The 1,769-nt window shown below is 41.5% G+C and overlaps 1 protein-coding gene across 1 annotated transcript; it reads right to left on the minus strand.

Moving 5' to 3' along the window:
* Positions 1–401: 401 nt before the first annotated feature.
* Positions 402–1,316, minus strand: LOC120003613. Its single transcript, XM_038852628.1, has 3 exons — positions 1,212–1,316; positions 834–1,133; positions 402–764 (listed from the first exon to the last, which is right to left on the minus strand). Exons 1-3 carry the CDS (start codon positions 1,314–1,316, stop codon positions 402–404), a joined length of 768 nt encoding a protein of 255 aa, XP_038708556.1.
* Positions 1,317–1,769: the final 453 nt, after the last annotated feature.

Here is a 1,769-nt window from a genome sequence, read left to right on the forward strand (position 1 = left end):
GTGCCGATGGCGAATTGTTGTTCTCCGCTGAAGCCGATGAGTGGAATAGGACCTCTAACTATATCGGCTTCTGAAAGTCCCATTGCTTGAAGTGCGGACATGAATAGTAAATTTGCTGAACTGCCATCGTCAATCATGATTCTTTTAACTTCGCAATTGGCAATTTGCAAAGTGATTACCAGGGCATCATCATGCGGATTTAGTAATCTCGTCATTTCATCGTCTGTGAAGCTGATGACTTGTCTCGTAAATTGTACCATTGACTTGTCATTCCATACCTCAGAATTTTCTATCTGCTTGACATGTTTCTTTGCCGATGAGTGTGTAATTCCGCTAATTTCTGATCCACCGAATATTACGTTAATCGTCTTTTCTGGTGGAGACGGTTTCTGTTCTTCTTCTCATCTTTCCGCTTGGGTCATCATTGCTTTCCCTCTTTCAGATAGTAAATCCCGAAGATAACATTTCTTTAACAACTGGGTTACTTCTTTTTTGAGGGTAAAACAATCATCTGTTGTATGCCCATAGTCGTTGTGAAATTCACACCATTTGGAAGTATCCCGTTGATCTAACGGTTTACGAACTTTGTCAGGCCATCGAACAGCATCTCCCATTTTCTTTAACACTGACAAGACTTCATTTGGTGGAATCACCAAATTGTATTCAGGAGATCTGGGCTTTTTCTTGAAATCAATCGGCTTGGGATCTCTGCGAGGATAACGTGGAGCTTCTGAACTTATTTGCTTTTGTTCAGATTTCTTCGTCTGCTCTATTGGTCATTCTGGAAGTGTTCCTTCATCTTCTTCCCATTTGATTTGAATGCTTGTTCTTGCCTGCACTTCTTGAAATGACTTACATGGATAACGAGTAAGCTTTCCGTACAATTTGCTTCCAGGAAGAAGAGCCATGCGGAATGCATTAATTGTAATCTCGTCTAAGCACCCAGGAATTTCCAGTTTCTCTTTATTGAATCTTGTTAAGAATGACCGCAGAGATTCTCCTTGTTTTTGTTGCAACCGATACAGATCGTCAGATGTTGGAATTATCTTCCTACTGCTTGCAAACTGTTCAACGAATGCGTCGGCCAACTGTGTGAATGAAGTAATTTGCCCTTCTGGAAGATTAAGATACCACTTCAAAGGAGGTCCCACCAAGGTTGAACTAAATCCTAGGCACATGCATGCTTCATGCTTGTTGAATGGGTATGATACCAAAGTCAATCGCTGATTGTATTGATCCACATGATCTTCTGGGTCAGTGATACCATCATAAGGTTTGATATGTGGTATGATGAACTTCTTTGGAAGCTCTTCCATGGCAATTGCATGAACAAATGGAGATTTGAGGAAAGTGCGATTTATCTTTATAGGTGGTGGCATGCCAGGTATCCTAAAGAATGCTGACTCCATTTCCTCCAATCTTTTGTCAATGCTTCACTGCGTCGTAATTTCTAGCAGTGTTGTGGTTATATTTGACCATGCACCAACTGTTGGGATAGCCGAAGATGAAGTTGGTATAGGAAATAACGGTGCCATGGATTGTGCCGTTGGCCTTAGGAATTGAGTTGGCATCGATGTCGGTGATGGTTTTGTCTGATGCACAAATCCTGGCAAAGGGACACTTGCGCTGGGAATTTGCGTTGTTTGTCCATCATTGCGTTGTTACGTGAGGACTTGAAGGTTGATTCATAAGATCAAGTAGCTTTTGATTTTCTCTTCGAACAGTCAAGTTTTCTTGCTCCAACTGTTGGACCCTTCTTTCATGTTCGT

Source organism: Tripterygium wilfordii, chromosome 8 (genome assembly GCF_013401445.1).
Source record: "Tripterygium wilfordii isolate XIE 37 chromosome 8, ASM1340144v1, whole genome shotgun sequence".
In the NCBI taxonomy this organism is placed as follows: Eukaryota; Viridiplantae; Streptophyta; class Magnoliopsida; order Celastrales; family Celastraceae; genus Tripterygium; species Tripterygium wilfordii.